At 61.2% G+C, this 27,659-nt stretch overlaps 1 protein-coding gene across 3 annotated transcripts in view; it reads left to right on the forward strand.

Moving 5' to 3' along the window:
- The first annotated feature begins 10,277 nt into the window (after positions 1-10,277).
- The window catches only part of SH3BP2 (SH3 domain binding protein 2), a 35,514-nt gene continuing 18,132 nt past the window's right edge, over positions 10,278-27,659 (forward strand). The window contains exons 1-2 of one of the 3 annotated variants that reach the window (XM_036085666.2): positions 10,278-10,399; positions 24,718-24,766. Coding sequence is in view for 1 of the 3 variants with exons in the window: in XM_036085664.2 (XP_035941557.1) it covers positions 27,251-27,333 (83 nt within the window). In the remaining 2 variants the exon portion in view is untranslated. Of the gene's footprint in view, positions 10,400-22,017; positions 22,037-24,717; positions 24,767-26,704; positions 27,334-27,659 lie in introns of those variants that run through there. The other 2 variants (XM_036085667.2, XM_036085664.2) reach the window with 2 other exon arrangements.

Here is a 27,659-nt window from a genome sequence, read left to right on the forward strand (position 1 = left end):
GGGCTCTCTGCTCAGTGGAGAGTCTGCTTCTCCCTCTCCCTCTGCCCTCCCCGCCGACTTGTGCTCACTCTCTCTCTCTCTCTCTCAAATAAATAAATTTTTTAAAAAATATTTTATTTATTTATTTGACAGAGAGAGACACAGCGAGAGAGGGAACGTAAGAAGGGGGAGTGGGAGAGGGAGAAGCAGGCTTCCCGCTGAGCAGGGAGCCCGATGTGGGGCTCGATCCCAGGACCCTGGGATCATGACCTGAGCCGAAGGCAGACGCTTAACGACTGAGCCACCCAGGTGCCCCAAATAAATAAAATATTTTAAAAAAAATTAAACCTGAATTTCCAGATTGAAGGATCTACTGAACGCTCCAATCCAAGCATGAGAACGGATGCACACAGAAGACACATCAAAGGGAAATTTGAGAACACCAGAGATAAGGAGAAGATCTTCCAAGCATCCGGTCAGAAAGAGCAGATACCGCACAAACAACAGGGTTCGGAACGGCTTCAGACGCTCAACAGCAAAACTTTCAGCTGGAAGGCAACAGACAAAAGTTCTCAACTTTCCAAAGTTAAATGCTTTCTAAGCTAGAATTTTATAGTCAACCCAACTATTAATCAAAAGAGAGGGTAGAAGAAAGATATTTTCTGTTAACCTTAAAAACAAAAGTTCTCTTACCAGCAAGAATGGGGTTTATTTGGGACAAGTGGGATATGGTAAAACCATAGGCAAGTCCAACAAAGGAGGGGAAACTCATTTTCTGGAGGAAGAGGAGGATGTTGGGAGGGGCTGTTTCCAACAAAAGCCCATCGACTGAGTTGCGAGACGGTTGATGTGTAGGAGACACAGTGTCCATCTTTCCCTGTTGGGGCCTGGGATCATGACCTAAGCCGAATTGCAGATTCCGGGCTGTCAAGGACGCTTCTGTTCGAGATCTGTAATCGGCAATTCCTCCTATAGTTGGCACTGAATGTTCCAGCTTCCCTGCCAGTCTCCCCTCCTAGCGCAGTACTACATCCACTGCAGTGAGCTTTCCCGTCATTAACTTTCACATTTTGGAAAGATAAGGCCTCAAAAAGCTTCTGTCCCAGCACTCTTTCTCGGGAAGCTACTTGATTGAAAGTGTGCGCCACTGAGCAGAGGAAGTTGTGGGATGGAGGAAGCAGGGGATCCTCAGCAGAGAAGATGAAGGGAATGTTGGGGTGCCGGGGCCGGCAGCTCCCGGGGTGAAGGCTGGACCCCGGTGGAGAAAGCAGTATCTATTTTGAGTTGAAAGAAGACCTGATACACCAGGATATCTTGGGGGAGATGTGGACATTCGGCAGAATTTAGAGTTGAATTAGTTATGAGAAATTCAGCAACTTAGAAAAATGTGACATTAGGTTCAGGGAAGCAAGAAGTAGAAGAGCAGGAGAGGAAAAGTTATTGGGACACATCCTGTGGCTCAGAGGGGAGCAGTGTTTACACGCTAGCACAACGATGCCGACCCTGACTGTCGACCTGAACAAAACGATGGTGTCATGATATCAGAGTCAGGAAGTGGCGATAAAAGCGTGTTACTTGGGAATATGGAAGTGAAACCAAAAGAATGAGCTAAAAGTTGCCATGGAAAATGAGGGGTGGGGGACGGCTGTGTTTTGTAGGAGGCGTGTAAAAACTATGTCACTCTCGAAATTACATGCACCTATGACTTCGGTAATGAGTCGAAACTAAATTTAAAACACACGCTCAAATGAGCTGTGTGCCCAGTTTCGTCGGGTTGAACTGGCAGGATGTGAACGTGGGCCTCAAGACCAGCTCATTTTTGTGCAGCCCTAGAAAGAGTGAATATAAGTTCTCCTTATAATAAGTAAATACACGAATGTGTAGCCATAAAAAGCTGCTTTTACCTGCACTTAGATATTGGGGTGCCAAGGAAGAGTTTGATCTTAGTCAATAAAAAAACGCCATCTCATTGTTCCCGTTTGTATTTATTCATTACTGGTGAGGTGGAACGTGTTTAAAGTTGTGTTAGTGGTCACACACAGTTCCTATTTTTAACTAAATGGAGAAACTTGTAAATAACTCGTAAAAATGCTTTTTATATTCACCCCTTGTTGATGCGTGCATTTTGCACGTATTCCTTTCCAGCTTGTGGTTTTCCTTTCAATTTATTTATGGCGTTTCTGACATTCACTTTTTTGGGGTCACTTTATGTTGCCATGCCTGCTGGTTCTTTCCTTTGTCCTCAGAAGCTGGTCATTTCGCCTTTGCTGTTGCGCCTGGAGAACCCGCCTCGTCCGGAATGTATGATCACCTACATTCTCTTTGCATATGTCTTTCTTTCTTTTCTTCCTTTCTTCCTTTCTTTCTTCTTTCTTCCTTTCTTCCTTCCTTTCTTTCTTTCTTTCTTTCTTTCTTTCTTTCTTTCTTTCTTTTCTTTCTTTCTTTCTCTCTCTCTCTTTCTTTCTTTCACATTTTAAGTCTTTGATCTGGGTGAAACTTATTTTGGCATAAGATAGGAGGTAGGGGGCGCCTGGGTGGCTCAGTTGGTTAAGCGTCGTCGGCCTTCGGCTCAGGTCATGATCCCGGAGTCCCTGGATCGAGTCCACCTGGGGCTGCCTGCTCAGTGGGGAGTCTGCTTCTCCCTTTGACCCTCCCCCCTCTCATGCTCTCTCTCTCTCTCATTCTCTCTCTCAAATAAAATCTTTAAAAAAATAAAAAATAAGGGGCGCCTGGGTGGCTCAGTCGTTAAGCGTCTGCCTTCGGCTCGGGTCATGATCCCAGGGTCCTGGGATCGAGCCCCGCATCGGGCTCCCTGCTCAGCGGGAAGCCTGCTTCTCCCTCTCCCACTCCCCCTGCTTGTGTTCCCTCTCTCGCTGTGTCTCTCTCTGTCAAAAAAATAAAAATAAAAAAATAAAAATAAAAATAAAAATAAAAAATAAATAAAATTTCTTAAAAAAAAGATGGGAGGTAGGATCCCTAATGGTTAGCCAGGCATTCCAACGCTGTCTGTGAATGAGTCGAGATGAACACATGTGACTTTGCCCTTAATTTCTTGCAACAGGACAAGAACATAAACAGCAACCTTATATCTCTGTTCTGTGGGAGCTGCGCCCAGCGTCTGCAGCCAGACTTGCAGAGCTCTGCTTCTCAGAGCCCTGGTTTTCGCCTCTGAATAAGGGGCTCCCTGCCCTCTCATGGTGGTTGCAGGATGGGTTGGGGTAAGGGATGTGAGCACGTGCTCAGGGCAGGCCATGGGTGCCCCCCTGCCTGGACCTGGTTCAGCCATGCCCCAGCAAGCCCCTCCCCACTCCCCTCCTGGCCTCCCCTGTGAGATGGAAGACTCGCTGCTCTTGGGGTCCTTGGACTTGCCACCCCTCTCACAGCCAGTTCTGGGCTGGGCACTGCTCAGAAGTCCACTGTGGGCGGGCCATGTTCATCCTTTCCCAGTCCCACCACTGTCCAAGGCTGGGAGGAAAGGCAGGGTGGGCAGGGGCTCGGAAGCAGGGCACTCAGAAACAGTGGTGGACACTGGCCGGGCATGGACCCTGGGGCCCAGGGGGCTCCCCCTCAGCCTGAGTGGGGATGGGAACACAGGAGGGCACCGTGAGGTCAGTTCTACTGACTGGCTGGGGGGAGGGGGGCACATTTAGAGGGATGGTGTACCCAGGCCAGCATCTGGGAGCCTTAGAGCTGCCAGCCAATGTATGGGGAGGGCCCATGAGAGTGGGAGTAGAGGCCAGAGTCCACCCTTGAGGATGGATGAGTGGAATGGGGAAAGGAGTGGTCCCCCGGGCAGGCGGCTGCAGGCCCGGTGAGACTCTCCCAGAACCAGCGAGAGGCCCAGCTGGGCAGGAAGTTCTGGGAGCCTGGCGGACAACTCTCTCATTCACTCCTGCTGAGGCAGGGCCTGGAGGGCAGTGCTGGGAGCCTTCCCAGGCTCACCCTTATTCCTCCCACGTCTGGGGGAGGAAGGCTTCACGGTCCCACCTCATCTCGGTGTCCAGTGCTGGCAGGGGAGTGCTGGCTGTCCCCTGACCCTGGGCGGGCTGATAGCTGGGGCCCCCCCGGGGGCTCCAGGAGGCCTTCCCGTCCTGAGGGCCACAGCTTCCCCTCCCCAAGCCCCATGGGCTTCCCCTGCCAGACCCCGGGCCCTTCCTGGAGGTCACATGGGCCGCAGGCTGCAGGAGCTTCAGAATGGGGGGGTTGAAGAGGAGGATGGAGAAGGCTCCCTGTGTACAAACACCCACCTCCTCTGCACCATGAAGGCCGGAAGTGGGACCCAGAATAGAATGGGCCCCTTTCACGTTCCAAATTGGGCTCCGGGGGCTGAGAGCAGAGGTGGTTGGATCTAAAAATAGAAATAGGAGTGTGTGCGTGGGCCCTACGTCCTCTACCCATGGGGTTGGTGTCTTAAAATAGAACTTCCTAGTGGGCCCAGCTTCACACTGTTATTCTATGTGGAAAATTCACCCAAACAAACCCCTCAGAGGGCAGAGACAGTGGCCGGCCTGGGCTTGGGGGAGGCTGCTGGGGGCTGGCTGGCAGGGTGCAGCCCCCTCAGGGAGGGGAGGTGGATGGGCAGGGAGGGCTCACAGCCCCACGACTCCCTTTTCCTTCCGCCCTCCAGGTCTCCACACCGACTACGCCCCCGCCAGGAGTGCCCTCCCAGGCCAGCAGGGCTGCTCGGTTCGGCTGTCCCCAGAAAGGCTCTCAGGCTGACCGAGAAGGGGGCACACAGGGACCCACACACCCAAGCCAGGCCTGGAGCAGGCATGAGGGGCACACGGCAAGCCCAATGCGGGGGCTGCCCTCCAGGTGCTCACGGTGGGCGGCCCACCCAGAAGCCCACAGACGGGGCCACCCACGGAGGGCAGCCTCTGGTCAGGGCCCTGTGCTGGACAATGCTGGGGATGCAGACCTGGCTGACAAGGCCCTGTCCCCAGGATCCCTGCTTGGTGGGGGTGCTAGCAAGGAAGTCCAGCGAGTTCTGTGCAGTGTGGTAGGTGGGGCTGGGATGTAGGTGGGCATCTGGGCAGGAATGCTAGCAATTGGGAGGCCTCCTGGGGCAGGGAGAGTGAGCTGGTTCTCTCAGGAGGGCTGCGAGAGGGTGAGGAGGCAGTGGGGATACCAGCTGGAGGAGCTCTGGCTTGGAGTCTGGATGAGAGCCCCCCATCTCTAGCCCAGCACACAGGCCTCCCGTAAGCCTCCGCTGCCTCCCCTCTGGCCCCAGCTCCCACTCTACTGCTCTCCCTCCGCTTCCAGCAAAGGAAAAATCATCCCCACCTTCCACCCAGGGCAAGGCAGCGTGAGGAGCACTGGTGGCCAGGCCTGAGGTTGGGAAACGGCCTGGGGCCAGAAGCGGATAGCTCCTGCCCAGCCTGTCCCCCTTGCCAGGGCACCTACTGTGAGTGGGTCCCTGGAAGAGGTGCCTCCAGAGCCCGGCAGCCAGCAGCCCTCCCGGCGCCACCCCTCCCGGCGTCACCCCTCCCGGCGCCACCCCTCCCGGCGTCACCCCCTCCCGGCGCCACCCCCTCTCCCTCACCAGCTAGGCTGTGTGGCCAGGGGCACTGCCCAGGGTGGCTCGAAATGCCCCCCCCCCACACACACAGGTGGTTAGGGGGATGGGGTAGGCACTTGTTCCTCACTGTTCCCAACTGGGAGGCCAGCTGCCAGAGGGTCCAGGGGTGCAGCCAGTGGCCTTGGCCCAGCCCAGGAGCAAGCCAACCCTTCGTTCCTCCCCACAGCAAGCTGGTGAGGTGATACTTGGTATGACCATAGGGCCCCTCCTGGGGCTGCGCCGGGTGAGGACGCTGATGCTTCCAGGGTCCACTGGATACGGGCGCCCCGATGGGCAGTGCTGCCTACACCTGCCCCTTCCTGCTGCCCCTTGAGGTCTTTGTTCATCCATCAACCACTTCTTGTGCCAGGAAGGCACCGAGCCCCTGGGGAAGCAGCGGTTGGTCAAGCGAGCATGGTCCTGACCTTGTAAGATGACACTCCGGAGGGCGGCAGCCATAATCAATACAAATATACAGGGGTTTAGGGGAAGGGGGAAAAAAAATATACATATACATAAGGGTTCAGAGGAGGACGGGGAGGGAGGGAGCATGAGATGAGGATGGTGCACAGCTTTAATAAGAGAAATGAGGAGAGAACTGTCTAAGAAAGTGGGACTAAGACAGAGACCAAGGGAAGTAAGAAGGTGAGCCACACAGAAATCTGGGGGAAGCATCGTCTAGGGGGGAACAGCAAGTGCAAAGGCCCTGGGGTGGGAACGTGCCTGGTGTGCTGGAGGCCCAACCCTCCCTCCTGGCCTCCCTCCCCAGCAGCAGGAAGGCTGGTGTGGCCCCTGGGGGTGGGGTGGGCACTGGGAAGAGAGAAGCTCAGAGAGAGAACAGAAGGCTTGTACTGGCAGGGCCCACAGTGAGAACTCAGGCATTTGCTCTGGGAGGTTCCAGAGTGGAAAGGTAACATGGTCTACCTGGCATTGTGACTGAATCCCTCTGGTGTGACATTGGATACCACGAGGCAAGGGCAGGGACAGGAGACCAGATGAGGGAGGATGGTACAGTGAGCGTCCGAGAGGGGGCAGGGTTCTAGACAGTGTAAGCATAGAGTTAGAGGAGGAGAGGCATGAAGAACAAGGCTGGGGCTGGGGAGGGCAGAGGAAATGAGGGCCTTGTTTTCGGATGTGTTAAACCTGAGATGCTTAGAGATACCCAGGCAGAGATGGTGAGTGGGCCAGGGACCATGAGCCTTGGGAGTCCGTGCTAAGCCTGGCGATCATCACAGAGCCCGGCACCAGGGACGTGACTTTGGGCATGGTCAGGGCTCAGGCAGCTGCGAGGCTTTAGGGGAGGGGATGGCCCCTGGGCCAGCAGCTGATCTTACCCCCCACCCCATCTTCGTCTTACCGAGGTCCCGCCCACCCCCACCCCCACCCCCACCCGCAGACTACAGCTGCCTCTAGATGTGTGCTGGGCCCCGGCACGGCGCACCAAACCAGCAGCCGCAGCTACCCTTGCGATAGGTGCAGCAGAGGGACTAGCCACGCTCCTGTGAGTGGGGCCCAGGTGCCACTCCTGTGCCTTTAACATGGTCGTGCTCTGGGGAGGCCTGCCCCACTCGTCCCCCTGGCCGGCCAGAGCTCATCAACTCATCTCTGCTCACCTGCAGGGCTGGCCGGCCGGCACACCCTCCCCAGCCGGCGAGACCCGCTCCTCACCCGTGCCTGCCTGCCGGCTCCTGTGGGGGGCCCCTGGGTGCCTAGCTCCCCTGCCTCCCGCCTCCTGTATTCCCTGGCTGGACAGGCTGCTTGAGCTGCCCCGAGGGCCCAGCCAGGATGCCCCCCCCACCCCCCGCCCCCCGGACTTGGAGTTACACTGGTGAGGAAGGTTGGGAGCAACGTGAGTTTGCGATTCTCTCCCAGCTGGAGGCTGCACTCTGTTCCCGTTTGGCCGAGACGCCCTGCATACAGAGGCAGATCTGCATCTGCAGGTGATATTTCTCTGGGGCACGTGGTCTGTCCAGACCGTCTACAATGACCCTGATGATGGGGCCTCTCTGCCATCCGTCACCCGGGAATGCGGCATCTGAAACCAGCCCCTGTCCGACCTGCCCTGCTGTCATGCTCTGGCTGGAGGCACCCATGTCTGCTTTTTCCCTGCTCTGTTCCTGGTCTATCCCCCTCCCCAGCCACCCACTCCAGGAGGAGGTCACTCACAGTTGACACGATGGTGTCTGCTCCTTCCCGTGAGCTGCAAGAGCGGGGCTTTCCCCGCATCACCGTGGGGTCACCCGGGGCCCAGCAGAGGGCTGGCACTCGGTCTGCTGAACCATCAGAAAACACATCTGTCCAGCCATGAGGTGGTGAAGCCCCTTGTCAGGAGCTCCAACCCGGCTGACCCAGCCACTTCCACACTTCTGTGGGCTTGGAGGGGCAGAATTCCAGAATCTCTGGGGTGAAGGGGAGCCCTGAGAGCCAGACTCAGCTGTGGGTGGGTGGAGTCACAGATGGGAGGCCGGGGTGAGGGGTGGCGCTGGGCCAGCAGGGAGAGTATCTATCAACGCTGGGGGCTGAAAGGCTGGGGTGCCAGGCTCCTTGCTTGCTCCTATCCTCCGCCGAACTTTTGCCAACTCTCCAGCAGATGGCCCCACCCTCATTTCACAGATGGAGAAACTGAGGCCCTGTTGGCTAAAGGCTTTCCCATAGACTTACCTGCCTCTGGCCACCCCTTCCCTAACTTTGCCCCTTCCTCTCCAGTGGTTCTGTCTTCGTCCTGGTTTCCTCCTGGTGGACATGGGCCTCTCCCCCATGCCTGGGTTCAGGGCCTGGCCATTTGGTTTTCTGGCCTCTCCCACTGCCCCCACACTCCTGGGTAACTTCTCTGACCCCGGGTGTGTCTCGCCAGTGGGCATGTGAGCTGTTGCAGCCAGGTCTCCCCTTTCTGGGGCCCGGGACCCATTGCCAGGCAGCACTGGGACAGGAGGGCAGTGATGTGCCTAAGCTCTGTCCAGCTGCAACTGGGCACCTCCTTTGCCTGGCTATGTCTCCTTAAGGCCCTCAGGGCCCTCAGCCTCAGCATGACTTAAACCAAGCCCCTGGAAGCCCCCATCCCTGCCTCGTTCAGAGCAGCCAGTCCAGCCATTTCCCCCTGCTGGACTCCGGCCCCTCATGCCCAGTGCAACACAGAGAGGCAGACCTTAGCCTCCCACTCGGGTGAGGCCCAGCCTCTGCTGGGCTGGCCTTCTGCTCTCCCTGATGTGGTTTTGGAATATAGGTGAGGTTTGGTGGGGTGAGGTCCAGAAAGAATTCTTGAGACGTCTTTGGTGCAAAATGGCGGTTTTAAGCACAGGGACAGGACCCTTGGGCAGAAAAGAGCTGCTGCCCTGGGGTCTTGAGGAGTGGTGACTATATACTCAGGAGTTGGGGGAAGTAAGGAAAAGGGAGGTTTCAAAAGAATTTTCATATGCTAAGGAGGACCGCCCTATAAAATTCCTACAAGGTACTGGAGGCTTTGCCATTGTCGAGTGGAGGTTGTCTTCCCCTCTAGCGAGGTATTAACATTAAGATAGTTGGGAGATCTCTGAAAGAACACAAATCCCACCCAGGAGCCGGGGGGTGCAGGGAGGTTGCAGGGTGTCAGCTCAGCTTATGCTTTGTCTTCAGTCCGCCTTTTGTCCCTCATCATTCCCGCCAGCCAGCCTCTTCAGGCCCCAGCCAGATTCTGCCCTTCCGCTGCTCACAGCTTCCTGGGCTCTGGGGCCAGGATCCAGCCCCCACTCCTCGTAGGGATGAACCTTGCCTCCTGCCCCTCACGCCCTAAGCAGTGGGGCCCCTTCCCCAGAAGCCTCCACTCACCGACAAGCTTGCAGGCCTTGCTCCCTCTCCCTAGAACACCTTCACTCTCTCTCCACAGCTCACATTGCCTACCTGGCCCTTATGGGTCAGGGTGGGGGTGGGGGGAAACTATATGCTCCCTGAAAGGCCCTTCCCCTATGAGACCTGCCAAGCCTCCCTCCTCCACTAAGCCCCTGCCCCTTAAACAGGGTTATCTGGGTCTAAAACTGGACTGTAAAACCCCCTCCCTTCCTCAGGCGTGGGGAAGGGCCTTGTTGGTTGGGGGCTTCCCAGGAGGCAAAGTGAAAGTACCTGGGTTCCTGGGCCTCACAGTGTTGCAGCCAGACCCCTGGGCCGTGGGAGTCCAGACCTGCTCAGAGGGCTGTGTCTCAGTTTGGAAGCAGCTGAAAGTGCCCTGAGGCTCTTTCCTGACAAGGGCGAGGTTCCAGGGGTTCAGTTCCCAGCAAGCCCTCCTCTGCCAGGAATGGTTCATTCCTTGCCCCTGCCCCGCACCCCCTGATCAGAATCAGACCCACGAGTCAGGGGTGGGGTCAGCACACAGCACCTCCTCCTGCAGGATCAAGATCTCGGGGCTGGGGGGGGCAGCGCCACCTCCAGTAGGGCCACAGGTGTCGCGGGACGGTCTGGCCCAACGAACAGAAACGCTGCTCATTCGTTCACTCGCCTGCATTTATTGAGCACCTACTGTATGCTGTGCACGGGCGTACGGGGTGTCCACGCCCGAAGCGGCCGCCTGTCTTCTCCTCCTCGGGAGTGGGAGTGGGGAAAGAATGGGGCTCCTCACACCCGGAGGTCCCGAGCCCCGCCCCCGCCCCTCAGCGACCGCGAGCCGCGTAGCCGGCAGATGGGGGCGTGGCCCAGAGCCTGGGGAGGCGGGGCCAGGCTGGAGGGGAGGGGCGGGGCCAGGGTGGATGGAAGGGGTGGGGCCAGGCCGACGGGGCGGACCCGGGCGGGCCCGAGCAGCCTGGCTGCGGGCCCAGCGGGCGGGAACGCCTGGCGGCGGAGCCGGGAGCCGCCGTCGGGACCGAGGGCTCGCGGGCGGAAAGCAGAGCCTCGCGGGTAAGGCACGGGCGGGGCGCGATCGCGTCCCCCGGACTGGCTGGGGTCCCGGGGGCCAGGGTCCTCGGCACCGCTGCCCGAGGAAGCCTGCGGGTTCCGGGGCGCGCTCGGTGTACCCCGGCGGTCTAGGGGCGGAGGGCGGTTGCGTCGCGTCTGTCCCGCGTCCCTCTCGTCTTTCGGCCCCCACCCTCCACCCCCGCTTCCCCAGGCCCCTGGGGCTCGCGAGCTGCACAGCTCCCCCCGCCTCATGCGACCCACTGGACCGGGCCTCTGAGGGCTCAGAGCGGGAATTTCCCCTCACCTCGTCCTGGTAATCCAAACTTTCCTTCCCTCAGCCCGCTCAACAAAGGTAGGAGGAAAGCTGCCTCTTGGGGCTGGTTCACACTGAAGTGTGAGTGACTGATAGCCCCGTGGCCCTGGGGAATCTGCGAGTGAGTGTCAGAGAGGTGGGCAGAGTGGATGGGAGAATTCGGGGTTGGGGACAGCCTCTGGTATGCTGGCCGGTCCCTCCCAGCAGCCCGGCTCTTTCCTGCTGCTCTGGGCCTTGGCTTCCCCTGGTGAGTGGTACTGACAGTGTGTTTCCTCTGAGAGTGCTGAGGAAGAGTCCTGCCGCGATGTGTCAGCCTGGAGCCTGCCCTCTCTGCCACCCTTTGTGACCATGAGCGCCTCACAGCCTCTCTGTGCCTTCATTTGTTCATCTGCCAAGGCTGGTGATGTCTGTGCGGTGGCCGGATGGCCATACTAAGTAAAATGTCCCTCCAGCCTGGCCCTGGCCGGGGATGAGGGCTCTCCGTTTGGGTGCCCGCGTGCATGACACACACATGAGCTTGCTTAGGAGGCGTGTAGCCAGTCCCCGGCACAAAGGGGTCTCCGGAGTTCCTTGCAGTGATGGCGATGATGATGAAATATGTAGGACTTTTTCTCAATGGTCGGAGGTCCAAGGGGACATGGCAAATCCTGGGGTGGGAGCAGGATTCCCGGTTCATGTCCAGTTCAGCACTGACGCTGTGTGACCCTGGGTCAGCCCCCTGTCCTCTCTGGGTCAGGCTCTTTAAAAGCAGAGGAGGGGACTTGCTCCATCTCCTGGAATCCCCTGCCACTGTGTCCTTTACCCAGGACACCCACACGGGGGGCCCCTGGGAGCCGGGGCTCCACTTCCGGTGGGCCAGGGGGCCAGGATGGTGGCTCCGAGGGGTAAAGACTGTCGAACTCCCCTTCCCTACCCTTACTACTCCTGTAACTTGGCTCCGTGTGCCATGCTGGAGCGCACCCTGTGCAAAGGGAGCAGGCAGACGGGTAGGTAGATGGTCCAGGCCAGTCCCTGTCAGCTTTCTGGGAAGAGGGGTTGATGACCGGGTCTTGGCCGGTTCAGGGAGTCCCTCAGGCCTGCAGAGTCAGGGAAGAGCCCATCAAGGAGGCTGGCCTGGGAGAGACAGAAGGCGAGTGGGTGGGATGCAAACCTGCTTTGGCTTTTCTTGTTCACATGGACAGAGGGAAGCAAGGTGCTTGAGTTAGCCCCTGCCATCCGTCCCTTGGCAGGGCTGCAGGCATGCGTGCAGCCCTGCAGATGGGAGGCCTGAGGGAACAGAGGGACGACGTGGCCCAGCTTGGCCACAGAGGGGCTGGGTCCTGGGTTTGAACCTGGCCACCCCCATTTACCAACTGTATGATCTTGGCCAGGAGGTCTCGCGCTGCTGAGCCTGGTTTCCTTATCTGAGCCTCTACCTCACGGGGAGTGATAAAGGTGATGAACATCCAAGGGGCTGGTGGCGGCTGGGCAACCTTTGGGAGTAGGGATGGGGCCGGGCATGGAGAGGCCTGGGGCAAAGGGCAGGCTCCTAGTCCCTGCCTGCCCATTTGGGTCTTGAAGCAAAGGCCTGAGTCTATCAGGAGTGGCCAGGGTTGGGGAGCCACCTGGGTCCTCCCGGCTTCTGTCCTTAAAACTCTGTGGTGAGATGCCGAGGCTCAGTGACCTAAGTTAAGTCGCAGGCACAGGCGTATGTGGTCCTTAAATAACCCCAGGTAGTGGGGCCTGCGTGGGCAGCCTGGCTGGGACAGGTGGGCTGCAGGTGGCCTGGGGACGCAGGGTTTGCAGCCAGGAGGAAGGCTGCTCTTTGAGCCGTGGTGATGGCCATGGAGACAGGGCCAGACTGAGCCAAAGGCTGGCAGTGGGGAGGGTGGTAGACCAGTTTGACCAGAGTGGCCTGGTGTGCGCCGGATAAGGTGAGGACATGGATGGGACAGTGGGGGCAATGGGCGAAAGGGCAGAGGGGCCTGGGAGGCAGGGGCAGGGGCTCTCAGAATGCCGAAGTCCTCCCCCAGTGTTGGTGGCCTTTCTCCAGAAGGCCTCTGGATCTCTCCAATGGCCCTGACCGGGCATTCACCGGCTGTGGTTCCCCTATGTCCCAGAGCTGGTGGGGAAAACATTCCAGGCTCTGTGTAGCCTCAGCGGGCAGGCCCAGCTTTGCTGCCCGATCCCCTCTTCAGCACCCCCATGGGCCTGTGCATGGGAGGACAGATAGGAGGGTGCCAGAGGGACAGATGGAGCTGCCTCTCAGCCCCAAACCCGGAGACCTGAGCCTCCTTCGTGAATCATCCTTCCTGATCCTCAGGTGATAGAAGCCCCTGGCTCTGGGTCACACTGATGGATTTGGCCTTGTGGGCCAGGCTCCCCGAGCTGCACCTTGAGCTAGGAGCAGTACAGGTACAAGGCCAGCCCCAAGGCCAGCCGTGGCTGGCTCTCCTTGGGGAGGGGCCTCCCTGTGCTCAAGGTGACGAAGGTCCCCCCCCACCTCCTTCCATCTCGCCAGGCACCAGAGATTCTGACGTTCCAGCCCTGAGGCCCCCTGAATGGTCAGCCCGTGCTGGAACCTGCTGGCAGGACTCCTGTTTTCTTCACCCCTGGTCCAAGGTCCAGTGGGGACTGACTCTTGGCCCACGTGGGCTGGCCATGCTGGGTTCCAGCACTCTTTGCCAGCTGGTCTCCTGGAATGGTGTGAGCTCGTTTGATGGCTGGAGGCAGTGTCCTGGGGAGGTCAGCGGGGCCCGAGGAGTCAGCAGGGCACCCTTGTGGTATCCACACCCCTACCCCCTGCAGCCACACTGATTCCGAGAAGTGCCCTGTGTTCCCTAGTGAATCAGATATTTATTGTGCGCTTGCCGAGCCCAGGGTGGGGATGGCCGGCTGCCAAGCATGCCTGTTCCAGGCCACTGGGTGGGGTGTGGGTGCCTGCCTGCTGGGGCCTGCAGAGGGAGTGACATCCCTGCCCCAGGGTCGGCCAGCCTGATGTGACAGCCCCAGGCGGTGGTGTGTGTGCTGTGATGGTGTGAGCGCCCCCCCCAGTGCGCAGGGTCTGAGCTGCCCGGCAGGCTTCGGGGGGCTTCTCAGGGCTGGCACAGAGCTCTCTCAGGAAGCAGAGGGGAGCCTCCTTCCCCACACAAGATCGGCCTGTGTCCGCCTCATGTCTGACTGACTCTAGGCTTTAGTTCCCTCCTTGTGGAAGAGGGTGAAACCAGTGCTAACTCGTGGTATCCTCGGGAAAAGTACATGAGATGCTGCCGAGGAGCCCTCATGCGGGGCCCCATCGAGGCCGCACCCCCAGGCCCAGGCGGGGCTTCCCTGCCTGGGGGCCCTGCACAGATCGCAGCTCCGTTTTGCGGATGTCCTCCAGCGTTGGCAGAAGCGATGTTGTAATCCAGCAGCCCTGCTCTGTAGCCTTAGAGAGCCATGTGTCCTCATACCCCGAGCTGCCCGTGAGGCCCCACCCGCCGCCCTGAGCTACAGGAAGAGCCGGTCAAGCCCCTAGCCCTCACTGCTGGCTGCCCCCAGCAAAGCGGGGGAAAGGTCAGAGGTTGACCTTGGGGCCCAGAATGCCAGGATGGGGCCTTGGCTTGGCCCCACACTCCAGTTGGGGCTCTGGCCAGGGGCTGGGCCTTTGCCACCCTGTACTAACTCTTGCCACTGGAGCAGAGGTGGACCCCCTTCAGAAAGCTGCTGCCCCCAGCCCTCTGCTGGGCACTCTGGGTACCAGGCCCGGGCTCAGCGTGGGCCCCGGGAGTAGACAGGCCCACAGGCTGGAGGTCAAGACTCACCCTCAGACAGACGCCATGGGTAGCAGCTCAGCCCTTGGCCCGCCCTCCACCCCTCCTCCCCCAGTCCATTCCCTGGTCACCACGTTTACCTCTCTGCCTCCCCCTGCGCAGCTGGGAACTCTCGAAGGACAGGGCCCACATAGACCTGGCCCCGGGGAGGGTGAAGATGCATGTGGGCTCTCCCAGTGGGAAGTCCCACTGAGGAGCGTCGCAGAAACTCCCGAAGGCCCGAAGGGCTGCAGGCAGGTGGCACCGGGGCCGGGCCCTCTTTGAAGTTGGCTTGTTACGACCTGCCCACGTTCAGCTGTCCGCTCCGTCGTCCCGGAAGGCCTCGGCTGCCCAGCTGGGCGGAGTGGCCGACCAGATAATCATGGCTGTCGTGCCTCAGCCTTGCTGAGAGGTTCCAGGGCAGCCCCACAGCCCAGCTGGCCGCCCTGCCACAGCCCCGGGCTCCAGATGCTCTCCGTGGCCCCCGCATGGTACAGACGGGAGACTGGGGGGGGTGTCCTTGGGCCCCACCGTAAGTGTGGCGGTTCCTTCCTAGAGACCTATGTTAGGGCCAAGACCGGGGTCAGCCTGGGCTCCCCTGAGCTGCAGGCCACTGTGGGCACCTGGTCTTTGGGTCACAGGGAGCCAATCCCTAAGGTGGGGCCCGCCAGGGTTGGATGTGCTGTCAGCAGGAGGGCGGTGAGGAAGGACCCAGAAGCCCTGAGCACACAGGTGTGAGGAGGACAGCCTTGTGTCAGAGCGGGAGGGACGTGTGCCCGGAAACTCGGCGCCTACCTTGTCTTCGGAAGAACGTCTCACCCTGATCCGGCTGCTTCCTCTCCTGTTTGGGGCCAGAAAGGGAGGAGCAGTTTGTGCTGACTCCCTGGGTCCCCTGATGGCGGGGCAGACCCAGTGCTGGGAGCCAGGCCCTGGTGGGCAGGTCAGTGGTCAACTGGGCAGGCAGAGGATGGAGGGGCTGCGTGTCCTGCCCCTCAGCCCAGGATGGCAAGTGGCTTCCTGCTGCCCTCACGGTCGGGCCTAAACCCTCCAGGAATGCAGGGTGGCCGCCTGGTGCTGAGCAGGTTGCATGGTACTGACCTGGCTGGGAGGGGGCCTCAGGGCCCCCGCAGGTGGTATCAGGCCACCAAGGCCTCCTGCTGACCCGCCCAGCTCTTGTCAGAGCTAACGGGGCTCGGTGCTGGAGGCTCAGGCTACAGCTTCTGCCACCCTGCTCCGACCCTGTCCCAGGACCTCGTCTGTGTTGGGGGTCCACACAGCCCTCCTCCCCTCTGCCTCCTGTCTTCTCTCAAATCCTGAAATCCCGCTCAGGAAGGAAGGGGGGCCTTACCGCGACACTCTGCTGCCTGGCATGGGCCAGGGCTTGGGCCCCCCGCGCCGGCTCCTTGCCACAGCGAACTACTTGGGGGTGGACCATGGGGGCAGGAGACTCTGGAACAACCTCCCCCCGCCCCGCCCAGTTTGGTTCCAGACCGTGGGCTGGGGCTACCAGAGGAGGGTCATGCCTGGTCTTTCTGGCAGGGGTCTGTCTCTGATTTGGTGGTGGGGTACAGGGAGAGTCCCAGGCTGGGAGCGGGCCCCGGGTGCTGCCCACCTGGGCCTCAGCTCCAGTGGTCCACAACGGAGCGAGGAATGGAGCCCCTCTGTGAGGCCTGACCCGTTCTGGGGTCCTGGGCGCCTGGCCTCGGAAGGTTTGCCACCTGGGGTGGGAACTCTCTGAAACCAGTCTTCCCATTTTCCTGAGACTGTGACCGGAGGGTACAATGCTGTGGTCAGTAGTAGCCGTGCCCACTGAGGGGCAGGAAGTTGCTGGGGAAGGAAGAGGGTTGAGAAAGAGACACCCCTCCTGAGTGGATCTGGGAGGCCCTGTGCCAAGCTTCCCGACAGCCAGGGACCACGGGGGCACTGTTCCAGGGCTGGGTCCTGGGAAGCCCAAGCCAATGGCCTCCGTGTTGAGTCATGCACCCCTCAGAGACCTGCACGGAGGCCTGCTGGTCCTGGCCCTGCTAGTGAGCAGCACCCAGGAATGGCTCGGGAGGTGCCGTGGGGGGCATCCATGGTGGGGCCTCTGTGAGGTGGGAGCAGGAAGGGGACAGAAGCGGCCAGACCAAGGGTCCTGCACGGTGTGCGCGGGTGTGGAAGCTCTAGAGGAGAGGCCTGGAGAAGGCAGAGGGCATGCAGAGGTCAGGCCCCGGGGCGTGGGAGGGTCTTCTGCAGGGGTTGGTTTCTATTTTCAAAGCTCACTCGGGTCTGGAGACCCTCCCACAGACCCGTTCCCCTGCAGCCCTGGCTGTGGGGAAGTGTGGGTGGAAGGGGGGGTCAGCCCTGCAGGAGGGCTAGGGGCATGGTGGGGACAGGGGTCCGCCGACCGGGTGGAGTCAGTGACCCCCTGCTGAGGGAGCCGTGGGGCTGCGGGAGAGGCCGGCCTGGTAAGCCTGGGATAGCCCTGGGCCCTGGCAGTACGGACTGCACCCCACCCCCACCGCAGTCTTCTGGCCCACAGGGGTGTGACCCCAGGGCTGTCTCCTCGGGGAAGGGGAGGGCGTTCCTGTAGCCCCGCCCCCCTCTGCAGGCTGCCCCAGCGTCGTGGCAGGTTTTCCGCCAGGAGGAGGCCCTGTGGGCCGGCACGCAAGAGCTTGGTTCCTGGCTCTGGCGACCAGCAGAAGCCTCCGCCCCCTGCGGGCCTCGGACTGAGTGCTAGAGGAGCGTCTGCTCTGTCCTTGAGGGCCCAGAGGGGCAGGACGAGGCAGGCACTTGGCCTGGGGGGTCTGTGAAGCTTTCCAAGGCTCTTGGGAGGGGGCTAGGGTGTAGAGAAGGCGTGCAGACGGGAGCGCTCTGGCCACGGGCCCCTACGGGTCTGGGGGCCTGACTGGAGCCTTCCACGCCTCAGGAAGGGCCTGGCCCAGGATCCCTAGGCAGCAGTGGGGCGAGCTCCCACCAGAGGCCCTCTTTTCCAGCCCTGCTGGCTCTGAGAACCTCCTGCCTGACGTGAGGCATCAGGGAGTGTCTTGGGGTGATCTGAGCGGGGGCGGAAGACCAGGCAGGAGTTTGTCAGGTGGAGGTAGGGAGAGGAGGTCGGGAAGGGGTATGAGGTGTGCAGCATGGCTGAGCACCAGCTGGGTAAGGACCTTGAACTTGAGCCTGGCTGTAGTCACCTTTGAGAATCACCCCTCTGTGGCTGGGACCCCGGCTCAGGGCTGGGGGTGGGGGGGTGGGGGGAACAGGAGGGTGGGCCTGGGTGCAGGATCTCACGGGACCGCTGGCCTTGGAAAGGGGACAGTGCGGAGGACAGCAGCATGGCTGGATGGAGACCCCCCTGACGGAGGACCTAGATTGCATTGGGAGGGGCGGGGGAGGCAGGGGACTGGGCCCCTTTCCCTGCCAACCTGGGCCCCCCGCCAGACCTTTTCCTCCCTGGGCCCCTGAACAATGGGGCAGTGTGAGGGCGCCTGGGAACAGTCTGGTCCCCCGTGGGCCTGCGCTGAGGGGCGCGGACAGGAGCCAGCAGCTGTGAGTCATCTTGTCCAGTCCCCAGGCCCAGGGTTCCCAAGGCAGTGGAGGAACGCGCTGCTCTCAGTTCCTCTACCAGGGGCTGGCCTGATCCTCCTTCCCTCTTTTGCCCCTCTGTCTTGCCTCTTCCTGTGTCCTCTCTCCAGCTCCCTCCCTTCTGGGCCTCTCCCTGCCTCGCTGTCTCTGTCCAGAGGCCCAGGCCTGGGAGTGGCTGCGGGGTGGGGGGGGAACCCCCCTCGGCTTTGACCACTGCAGCCCAGGCAGGGGGGCTGGGCTGTCACCACGGTGCCCCCCCCCCCCCCCCCCCCCGCCTGTGGGTGACCCCAGGAGGTCGCCAGTGAGAAGGCGAGACCCGGCCCAGCTGCGATACCCCCCAAGGCCAACCTACAATTTACTGAGTAAAATGTGACCAAAACCGAAAGACAATGCAGTGAGATAAAAAACTCAGAGTCGAAACTAATCAATAGCGTCAAAGACAAAAAAGGTTTGAAAACAGCTTAAAAACTTCAGCAGTTAGTGATAAAAAGGTAACAGCAAGTGGATTAAACAGAAGAAAGACCTCCCTCTAAAAGGCTGAAATGAGCAGGGGGAGGGAAGGGACTTGTGTGTGGACCCCCGGTGCTGGGCTCTGGCCTGGGGCAGGGGGAGCGGGAGGCCAGACCCCCATTGGACAGATGGTGAACTGGGGCTCCCGGGGAGGGAGGGCTCCAGGGACCCGCCATGGTCAGACTCCGGCTAGAGGATCCAGACTGGGGGCTGCACCTCCTGCCCCCCAGGCCCTGGTGTTCTTTGCCCTGACCCAGGAACCCTGACCTGCTGAAGGGTGAAGCGCCGAGGAGTGCCATCGTTTCCTGTGTGGCAGGGAAGATACTGAGGTGATGGCTAGTGGGACCGATGGCTGCTGACCGCTGTAGGGGTCCCGGCTGTGTCCCTGGTGGCCTAGCCCGAGATGCCTTGGCAAGTGGCTGCCGGTGTGGAGGGCTGGTGCAAGTGTCCATACGGTGTGCCCATCATGGCTGACCTCTGGCTCCTGCGAGATGTAGAGGGGCTGGATCTCTCTGGCCACCTCCTCTACCCCCATCCCACCCTAGCATAAGCTTCATGGCCTCGGTATCCCCACTGTGTTCCCTTGTCACCTTGCCCTGGTCCTGAGATCTGGGCTGAGGGGGGTCCCTCTACGATCAGAGGCCCTGAGACCCAGCGCTGGGCCAAGTACCTGTGTTAGAGTTCCTGTGAGCCGGCTTCTTTGGTCCTCAGGGTGCCATTAGCGACGACCCATTTGGGGAACGAGGAAGTGAGGCTTAAGGTGTGAAGTGACTTGTACCATGTCCCAGTGCAAATAAGTGAAGCTGGGACTGGAGCCTAGCCTGAATGGGACCCTGGCCTGGGAGCTCTCCCCAGGGGCACGTCTGAGACCTCATCCACACTCAGCTGGGCAGGTGGCCCTGACAAGCAGTTCTGGAATGAGCCTGCTTTTGTTCCTCTTGTCTGAAGGTGCATGCCTCCTCCTACCCCAACCCCAGGCCCTTTGCACAAGTTGCTTTCTATCCATGACACCCTCCATGTGATTTCCTTGCTTGACTCCTTCATGTGGAAGATTGCTCCCGGGACGCTGGTTGATGTGTCACCATGTCTGGGTGGAATGGTTGTCACAAGAATGTGAGTCAGAAGTGGCTGCCTCCCCAGCAGAGTGGGAGCCCCAGATGGAGGGTGAAGCCAGCTTGGATCCTGGGGTGAAGGGTGCGGCGTTTGCCGGCAGGTGGTGCCCTGACTGCCTCCCTCTGCTCCAATACCAGGAGAACTTGAGGGTTGGGGTAATGCTATGTGCAGGAGAGACTGGGCCCCCATGACTCCTGCCCAGCCCAGCCCAGTGGTGGACAACGGTGATCCTCTGGTCCTTCCTGCTCTCAGTTTTCTTAGCTATCCAGTGGAGTTTGGCCATGGCCCCCCGCTTTCTGACAGAGATAGTATTCCCGGAATACCTAACTGCCTTCGTCTGAACCTCTGCTGGAGTGTGGACCTGTCTGTCCACACAGCCCTAGCACAGAGCGCCTGGCCTCAGCCCTGCTTGCACTGCTGAGCCCGCCAGCTCTTGGGACAGCCCACGTTCCCCATGGAGACTCTGAGGCCTCGGGCTCTGCTTCTTGCCAGACCTCGTCCCGGGGTGAGCTCCAGACACCCTCCCGCTGCGGGAACTGGCAGCGGTGAGCAGGGCTTAGGGTGGGAGCTTGTGGCCGAATGTCTCCTGACTGGGCTCCCCCTGGGCCTTGGATGTGAGTTTAAAGCAAGCAAACTCGGAGCCCACAAGGACAGGCTGGTGTGCACCTGCAGCCTGCATGGTCTGCCCCACCCTGGGTCCTGCAGCCTTCTGCCCAGAGGCCCGATGCCGCCCAGAGCCCCCGGCTCTCTTCCAGTTGCCCTCTGGGCTGGTGCGTTTTTTGCCCAGGTGGGAACCACGGTCCTTCCTGAGAGAGGCTCGGGGCCGCTTCTCTTCCTCCTATGACCCCGTGGAGCTAGCCTGGGCAGTAAATGCCAGGCTGGGTGGGGTGGGTCCCATGGGCAGTGCCGGCTGGGTGGCCATGCTGAAGCCGGCTTAGCCTCCACTTCCTCACTGGGGAGAGCAGGGGAGTGTTTACCCCTGAGCGGCTGGGGACCGAGTGGGCTGTGGATCTGACACCCTGGTGCTGGGTGGACATTCCAGGCCCCTGGCCTGGCCCATTGGCTTGGCCTTCTGTAACAAGAGGGGACTACAGGAAGGAAAGCATCTTAGCCTTCATGACCCCCCTGCCTTGGCCTCAGCAAGTGGGGCGTCTGTCCCCATGGGACATGCGTGTGGGAGAGGCGTCCCCAGGAGGCTCTGTTCCTAAGGAGGCCGGCCTGGGGCTGGTGGCAGGAACCAGGCCCTCTTCTGGGGGTGGGACCAGGCCCTGTGTGGCCAGGGAGGCTGGCCTAGCACCCAGCACCAGAACCGTCTTCTGGAGCCTTCTGCTGCCCCGCAGGGTGGGTGCTCAGTGAGTGCTGAGGCAGTGAGCGTGGCATGACCTGAGCAACGGGCACCCTGGCCCGGGAAGGCCACAGCCAGGGAAGTTGGTTCTCGTCTGGTCAGAGGTCCTTGTTGGTTTCTCGTCTGGTCAGAGGTCAGCTTGTCCCTGACCTCAGAGGAGATGGTCTCTCTGTTTCCGGGTCTCCTGACAAGGTGCTCAGCAGATCTCCTGGCCGGCCACATTCCCCTGACCCCTGGAAGGGCAGCAGCAGTGTTGGGCAGCCTTATCTGCCCCGGGTGTGGCCCAGCAGGGTCTTGGGGTGTGAGGCGCACGTCTGGCCTCCCATCTGCCTCGTCAGGGATGGTCACACAGGCTGGAAGAGGTCCCGTGGGGAGGGGTCCAGGCCCTGCTTGGTGGGCGCCAAAGCCCCCGTACTGGGCTTCTGTCATGTAGCCAGAGGCCCCCAGGGATGGAGAAGTCGGGGTACTCGGACACGATGAATGGTTTAATTCAGCGACTGAGCCTCCGGAACTGGATGCCGTGCAGACTGGGGGCATCCAGCGGATCGGGCTGGGGATGCCGCGGTTCCTGCGTGGAGGCCCCGGCGCCTGCTTGGTGCTGGGCACTGTGGTTGTGGCTGTCCTTGCGACCTGCTGGTGAGGGACACGCTCAAGTGCTCCGGTGGGAAGATGAAGGCCAGGGCAGGGTCCCCTGCGGGCTGGGCGGGCGTGCTGGCATAGTCGCAGCCTCGGGGGCATTCCCAGCGCTCCGGAGTGTGGCTGGGAACGGGCGGGTGGTGGGCGAGGAGACTGGAGAGCTCAAGGGCCCAGACCCAGCGCAGCGGGGTGGGGAGGTGTTGCCCAGCTCTGAGCAGGACGGTGGGAGAGAACGCTGCCCTTTCCAGCATGACCGTGCACGGAGGAGCAGAACGCCAGCGGCCAGGTGCCCCTGCAGGGTCCCGGCCCACCAGCCGTGCCCGCTGGTCCCCAGGACAGCCGCACACCACAGCCGTCAGCCCCACTCCTCAGAGTCCCCAAGGACACCTGTAAGTCTCCGCTGTACAGCCCTCTCCTGGGGGGCCCCTGGGGCGGGCAGGACTGAGTGCCTGTCTTGGGGGTAGCCGCCCTGGGCCAAGGCTGGCGGGAGGGGCGGGCGGCCTCCACGGGCGGCAGGCCAGGAACTCGGGGGACGGGGGGCCCGGTCCACACATCAGCGCTCTGGAGAATTTTTTGAGTGCAAACTTGTCTGTGTTGTGATGAACTGAAGTGTGAATCCTGAACCGCCTCCGCTGGCTCGTGGTTTGAGGCTGGAGCGTGGCTCCGGCCAGAGGCGATGCCGGTTAGCGCTTCCCCCAGCCCCGACCTGCCCCTCAGCACCGCCCACCCTGCAGGCTGCTCAGCCTGGGAATGTGGGCTGGAGGCAGACACCCGGCCCGGGACAGGAAGCCTCCCGGTGTGTGGGCTTTGTGAGTCTTCTGTGGGGACACGGCTTGGGGGCCAAGTGTCCCAGAGTAGAAACCCCACCCCCCTCCCCAGCTTGGCCCAGAAGCCCAGGCCCCATGTGGGCAGCCGGGCCTGGGGGCCTCTTTCTGCCCTTCTCTTCATTTCCTTTGCCCTTGGACACCAGGGGCTGGGCTGCTTCCTGCCTCTACCCTGGGTAGCCCTGAGAAACCCCTGGGGGCCTTCTAGACCCCAGCACACCGCTGTCTTTCTAGGGACACTGGCAGGCCCCGATGCGTTGACTTGTTCTGTGTTTTGCAATTAGCAGTCTTGAATACCAGCTCCTTGCCGGCCGGCTGCTCATCTCCCCGAGGAGAGGTCCTGGGCGTGGACGGGCCTTGGCTGCAGCCAGCCGGGACATCAGCTCTCATCGAGGGTCAGATTAGCTCTAAGTCACGGTTCTTCACGCCGGCTCTGAGGGACGGTCTAGGCATGTGCTAGTTAGACCATGTAAGGGGGATGGCCCTGTGTGTAGACATGACTCTGAACCCATCAGTCCATCCATCCGTTTGTTGGGCCCCGCCATGGGCCAGGCACCAACCTGCTCTGGGGATTCGGTGAGACCCAGGCCGATGCGGCGTGCTGGGGATATCGCTGTGAGTGCATAAGGTTATGCCATCGTCGTGGAGATTTCAGAGAAGGGTGTGAGGTTCTAGATGCTTCTGTTTTCAAAGGATGAGGGAGCGTTTGTTGGAGAGGATTTAGTTTGCGAGTGGAAGAGATTGCATGTACTGGGAATGGGGCATGAAAGGCCAAAGGCCCAGGGCAGGAAGCAGGGGCCAGACCCCACATACTTGGCCAGAGAACTGGCCTGACCTCTGCTTCATGGTGGACATGTACCAACGAAGGGCTGGGCAGGGGTTCGAGCAGGAGGCTGAGGCAGGAGGTGGGGGCCCAGCAAGTCTGGTGGGTGTGAGCTGGGGGTGGCATCCAGTCCCGTGCTTGGGAGGGGTGGGGGGTGGGGGGCCAGGCCTGCAGGAGGCTGGGCACAGCCAAGGAGGCCAGCTTGGATTTGCTCCGTCCAGCTGGATGCCCACGGTGGGGGTGTGTGTGCTGTCCACAGAACTGGCCTCTCCCTGCAGGACACACCCAGGACTTCAAATGAAGTTGGTCCAGGGAAAGGACTTTGCGGGGGCGGGGGGGTCCCCATGTGTAATAATTTCCCAAGGCTGCCCTAATAAAGTCCCCAACCCTGGGGGCTTCAAACGACAGACATTTACTCTCAGAGTCCTGGAGGCCGAAAGTCCCAAATCCAGGTGTCAGCAGGACCACGCTCCCTCCCGAGGCTCTGGAGGAGGGCCTTTTCTTCCTTGCCTTTTCCAGCTTCTGGTGGCTGCGGAAATCCATGGCGTCTGTGGTTTATGTCCACCTCACCTCAGTCTGCGCCCCTGTCTTCATATGATCTTCTCTATCTGCTCTTCTTGTAAGGACACTTGCCATTGGATTTAGGGCCCATCTGGCTAATCCAGGATGAGATCCTTAACGACATATGCAAAAGTCCCTTTTCCAAATAAGGTCACATTCATAGTTCCTGGGGGCTAAGACTTAGACGTATCTCTTTGGGGACCCCCATGTAGCCCATGACACTGGGTGACCCCGGGCAGGGCTCTACCCTCTATACCACCCACTCCTTCCACCCAGTAGCATCCTGGCTGCCTTGCTCTGGAAGGCAGCTTCCGGCCCCAGGTATGGAGAGAAGAGTGAGGCCAGAGGGAGGAGGGGGTTTGTGGCTGGGGGCCTTAGGGCTGGCTCTGGGCAGACCCAGGCCCTGCAGGAGGGGCTCATATGAAGCATCTCATTTTGAGAGCTTGAGGTTTTTCCCAATATGGGCACCAGCCACCCTTCCCTGGGCCCAGGGCCTACCCCGAGCCCAGGAGGCCCTCCCTGGCACCTTCAGGGCCTGAGCTGCCCCGCAGGTTGAAGACAGGCAGGCAGGCACCGGGTTGGGCACGGGAGCCCAGGGTGCCCGCGGGAGAGCCGGGGCTGGAGTTCCCAGGGACGTGGTCCCATTCCTCACACCTCCATTCTCTGGCCAGCTCGGACTTGCTCCGTTGGCTGGTGCCACGGCAGGGTCCTCGTGAGCAGTGCGGGTGAAGCTAAGACCAGCTGAGGCCGACTCTGCGCCCGGCTACGGAGGCGGCATTGTGCTGGGCGTTGAGCTTGCTCCTGGGCAGACAGGACCCTGGGAACCTGGAGTGAAAGCTCTCCCTCTCTCTTTTTTTTTCAGGCTGACCCTTGGCCCTGCCTGGCCCTGCTGCTGGCTCCCACCCACCGTGGTAAGTGCCCTACGACTGGCGAGGCAGAGGGGTCCCCATGCCTGGCACTTTGAGGGGCCAGCCCTTAGGGTGGGGGGAGGACCTGCAACTTGGGGAGGGTGGGGTAGAAGACCAGAGCCGCCCAATGTGGGGACCCCAGCCCTGCCCCAGCCTCACGCGTGTTGCTGCTCGGATGCTGGTGTGGGATCATTTCCGTGGCTGTTTCTACACACCGTAGAAGGTCATGGAGCTGCCATTATTGGAGAGTGCTCTGTTTTCAGGAATATGGATGGCAGTGTGATTTGCTGCAAGGGTTAAGTGCTGCCTCAGGAGGTAGGAGGGCACATGGAGAAACTGAGGTCCAGGGAAGGGGAGCCTGCAGAGGTCATGGAGCAGCCTGGGACTCCTGACCTCAGCCTCCCATAGGGAAACTAAGGCTGGAGAAGGGGCCAATGTGGGTCTGACCCCCATGGGGACACCCCGGCTGCTGCCTTGACCTCAGGCCTCCCCGTCCATCCTTCCTTCTGTCCAGTGAGGGGCGGTACATCCCAGGGAGAGCTGGCAGGCTCCCGGTTCTTGTCCCTGTGGTTCTCACCCCCACGCCTGGCCCCCAGCCTCCCTGGGCCTCAGCCACCTTGTTGCCCCTGGATTCCTGCCCACCCTGGGATGTTGCCCTGAGCCCCTGTCCTGTCTTTGACTTCCTCACTCCAGCCCCTCCCAGCAAACTTCGCCTCCTCTGTCAGACCCGGCCCCCTCCTCTGGAGGCCTCCCCTGATCTAGTGCTTGCTGGGCCTGCCACGTTCTCTCCACCCCAGAGCCCTTTGAGGCCGAGGCCCCCCACCCCAGCCCAGAACTGCCCCCCTGGCTTGTCCCGGCTGGATCATGGCCCAGGGGCTCCTCACCTGCTACTTTATCTCAACCCTCAGCACCCATTGCACAGATGAAGAAACTGAGGCTCAGAGGGGCTAAGTAGGTTGGGGCCACACAGCTGGCCCAGGATGGAGGTAGGCTGAGTGTCCAGTGTGTCTTGCTCTGGGGTCCTCTATCCACCCTGGGCAGGCTGCAAAGGGGAAGCAGGGGAAGAAGCCCGCCTCTAAGCCACTGTTGTGGCCCGGTCTCTGCCAAAAGCCCAGTCTGCCCTCAGCCACCAGGGGGCACTGAGGCTGGCTCAGGCATGGGGAGGCTTTGGGGGGGGGGTGTGCCCAGCCTGGGGGGAGCTCACACACAAAGCCTCAGCTCCCCACCCTCCAACAGACAGCGGGAGGTCTGTGACCCCAGACAGGCCTGCAGGTGGCATGAGGGCCTTGGCAGAGGTCTGGGGCTGTGGACAAAGTGGGAGACGGAGGCCCCCTCCAGCCCGGGAGCTGCCCTCCTCCAGTGCCCCAACGACAAGTATGTGGGATGGCTAGGTGCCAGTGTGGTCAATTGTTGGGGGCATGCCCCAGGAAACTTGCTGGACAAGACAGTTAGCAACTCCCGGGGACCCCGTGGTCTGTGGCCTCTCTAACCCACAAACCTGCTGTGGGGGTCAGCCCAGAGTGCTCCTTTCTTTGGCCTCCTGTCCTCTCTGGGACCCAAGCTCAGGAGAGGAGAGGCAGGGGGTGTGGAGGCTCAGCACTAAACAGCCCAGGCTTGCATCCCTGCTCCCCAAATTCTTGGCTGTGGGTCTGGACAGGGGAGGAAGCCCACCTTGGTGGGGCAGCGTAGGCCTGGGAGGGGCCCGAGTGGGACTTGGGGCAGGGCTTGGCTTTGGCAGCGCCAACAGAGAGGTGATCGCTAGGGGTGTGTGAGCCCAGCCCTGCACAGAGGCTGTGCCTGGCAGGGGAGGGGCGGGGGGAGGCTGTGGTAGAGGAGGGAGGGAGGGTGAAGGGCTATGCCCAGGCCCGGCCGGGAGCCTGGTTCCTTGGTGCGTTGGTGTCAGAAGGCCGAGAGGTGGAGGTAGTGAGCTCCCTGCATGGGGTGTAAGCACCGGCTTCTTGGTCGGGGAGGGGGCCTCTGGGGCCAAGCAGACAGAGTCTGACCCCCAGGGCTGTGAAGGGGCTTCTGTGGTTTGCTGGAGAGAAGCTGAGTCTGCCGAGGAGGCAGTGGGAGTACGTGTGGCGGGGGATGAGCAGGGAGCTTCCTCCCAGGGGACGAAGCTGGCCCTGCCTTGGGGCCTGGAGAGCTGTGGTCTCTGACCACAGTATGGGCTGGGAGGAGGGGTCGGCTAAAACTCCGCAGGCCTAACGGCGCTGACGAAGGGTCAGCCCTGGGTCTCAACTGGGCCTCAGGACATTGGAGGGTAGAAGGCAGGAAGTGCTGGCTAGCTGGGGCTGCCCAAGGACTGGCAACAGGAAGTGTCGGGTGGGGAGGAAGCCCTGGTGGCCCCAGGCCCCAGATGGAGCAGGCGGCTGTCGGCAGGAGGGAGCTGTGGGCCTGGGCAGCGCTCAGAGACATGCCGGGGCATCAGGCCTCCCCTGCCTGGGGGAGGGAGGCTGCGGATCTGCCCTGTGACCCCTGAGTCACATGGCCTCCCAGGGCCTCAGGACACCTGCCCCTAGCCCGTCCACAGACAGGAGCAGAGCCATGTGCCGGGTCACCGCCTTCAGGTCAGTGGGGCTGCCCAGGGACTCGGGGCTTGGGAGGTGGTGCTGGCCCCGGGTTTGCAGGATTGCCTGGGGAGGCTGAGCTCTGGACTCCAGAGCTGACAGGCTGTGAGGAGAGGCCCGAGAGCCGGGAGGCACAGTGGGGGCCCCACTGCCCCCCATCATGTGCTGCTCAGCCTGCAGCTGGCAGGGTGGTGGGGGCCCGGGTTGGGGTGCGCCTTCCCACCATATATGCTGCCGGGTGGCCTTGCCGTTTGGGTCCTCTGTGCGCACACATTGAGTGTGTGTGCCCGGGGGAAGCGTGCTTGGGGGTCTGGCGCGGAGCTGAG

Source organism: Halichoerus grypus, chromosome 3 (assembly GCF_964656455.1).
Source record: "Halichoerus grypus chromosome 3, mHalGry1.hap1.1, whole genome shotgun sequence".
NCBI lineage: Eukaryota > Metazoa > Chordata > Mammalia > Carnivora > Phocidae > Halichoerus > Halichoerus grypus.